General features: G+C 44.1%; 1 protein-coding gene across 1 annotated transcript; it reads right to left on the bottom strand.

Moving 5' to 3' along the window:
* Positions 1-208: 208 nt before the first annotated feature.
* On the bottom strand, positions 209-1,621 carry LOC134958793 (paraneoplastic antigen Ma1 homolog). The gene has a single exon (XM_063941519.1). The coding sequence runs from the start codon at positions 1,619-1,621 to the stop codon at positions 209-211; it is 1,413 nt and encodes a 470-aa protein (XP_063797589.1).
* Between the last annotated feature and the right edge of the window lie 324 nt (positions 1,622-1,945).

The raw sequence follows: 1,945 nt of genomic DNA, 5'->3' as shown, positions 1-1,945 counted from the left end.
ATGGTGAGGCCATTCAGCGGATTAATGGGTACATCGGTCAAATAAGTCTGGTACCATGATTCAAATACGATGGAAATTTGAGAACCACTATCCAGCAGAACATTGCAAACATGACCATTAATCATTGACTTGGTTCTTGGTGCATTTCCCATCAGATTCTCTGGAATCCCCGGAGACCACTGCGCACTCCCCATGGCATGAACTGTAATTATTGGGGAGCCTGTGAGGGGGTCACAACACTCCCGTTGGGGTTTTCTGATGGTAAATTTCTCCTCTGATAATTACTGTTACTTTCATTCCTCCTGGTATTGTTTCCATTCATAGGGCATTCAAATGAACGATGACCAGCCTGCCCACAGCTATAACAGATTATTGGCTTTCGGTTCTCTCTTCTTGACCTCATTCCCCGATCAAACCCATGGATCGCAGCCGGACTATAGGGATTAACAGTCTGCAGTGCTATTAATTGTTCAAGTTTCTTATTTTGCTCTTCAATGAGCTTCACCAACCGGTCATCAATGGAGGGTGGTTCGTTCTCCGGTATCACTACTTTTACTTTCTTTATAGTTTTCTCCCTATTCTCAATTTGTACCTCCTCCAATTTCACTTCTTTAACCAATTCAGTCAAAGTAGGGGGCCGGGCAGCAGCCATGGTGCATCGCAAGCGTTGTGCTACCGGATTGTTCGTTAATGCTCCTTTTAATACTTGTATCAATCTCTTGCTATCAACTGTCTCTTTATCTATGCCTCCTTTGTCTACTATCTTATATATGAGTCTATCTATCCGGTATATATAATGAGTCAATGTTTCCCCAGGTTCTTGATAGGTATGGTTGAGTCGAGCTAAAAGATCACCGACATCTTCCATAGTGCCAAAAGAGAAGTCCAAAGCCTCCAGATATTCTTTCAGGGTAGCTTTTGGGTTGCTTCGTCGGGTAGCTTGAATAACCCCCATAGCTGGCCCCCGCAAGCTTTCAACCACCCTCTGCCGTTTGACATGGTCAGGACATTGCCATTCCTCCGAATGTTGTGTGGCCGCCTCTCTCCATAGTTCATACGTCTCTTCTCCAGCGGGCATCGGAGTGATTCCTGAAAATATCCAAAGGCGTCGATATCCACCTTCGAATTGCCATCTTTCCAAATGGCTAACCATTTTGCCCACTACTGTATCTACTTGACTCTCAATGGCTTCTTCCTGTTGAGTGGGTACATCTGTATCTGCACTGGGTGTGGGAACCGTTTCTCCCATAGATCGGATATGTGGCTCCCCCGTCCCTTGCTCTTTCCTTGGGGTGTCTGTTCCTTCCCTGCTGGTTTGCCACTCAGGCCATATCAAGTGGACTTTCCAACCCGGGACTCCATCAACCACCACCATACTGGGAATCAACACCGGGTCTAGTAGATTCTTATTGGTGATTAATACTGCGGTAATATTACCAGTTAACCCCTTCCATTTATCTACAATGGACGGATCACTTACTCCATACAGAAATTTGACTGAATTAAGGATACTCTCATCGCTAGCATTCATCAAATTCCCAGTGAGTCCAAAGCTGCTTTCGACATCTATCTCCTTTTCCCTACACCACCGGAAGATATCTTCCTTACTTACCCCTTCCATCCTACTTATTGAGTAACAGGAGACACAGGGTTAAAGATCTCAGCAGTGCCTCAAAATGTAACCCTCTTATACTATCGGTATTTACCCGGCTAGGTTACCACAGTATGAGACTATAGTGTGCCTTCACCCAAGCTATTTGTTGGGGCTTGCTTAGCAAAGCCCGTAAAGAGTAATAGTGATTACACTTTAGATCTATATGATGTAATAATTGTTACCCATGAAATACAGTAATGTATTACCTTTTTTTTTTTTCAGTGGTTGACCCGCTCCTTCTCCATTGACTGCCAGTCCTCACAATCCCTTAAAAGGTAAGTATTTATTTAA

Source organism: Pseudophryne corroboree, chromosome 9, assembly GCF_028390025.1.
Source record: "Pseudophryne corroboree isolate aPseCor3 chromosome 9, aPseCor3.hap2, whole genome shotgun sequence".
NCBI lineage: Eukaryota > Metazoa > Chordata > Amphibia > Anura > Myobatrachidae > Pseudophryne > Pseudophryne corroboree.
This window is presented reverse-complemented; position numbering and strand designations above follow the sequence as displayed.

Coding starts and splice junctions, on each gene's coding strand:
- LOC134958793 (XM_063941519.1), bottom strand. CDS start 1,621: ATGGAAGGGGTAAGTAAGGAAGATATCTTCCGGTGGTGTAGGGAAAAG.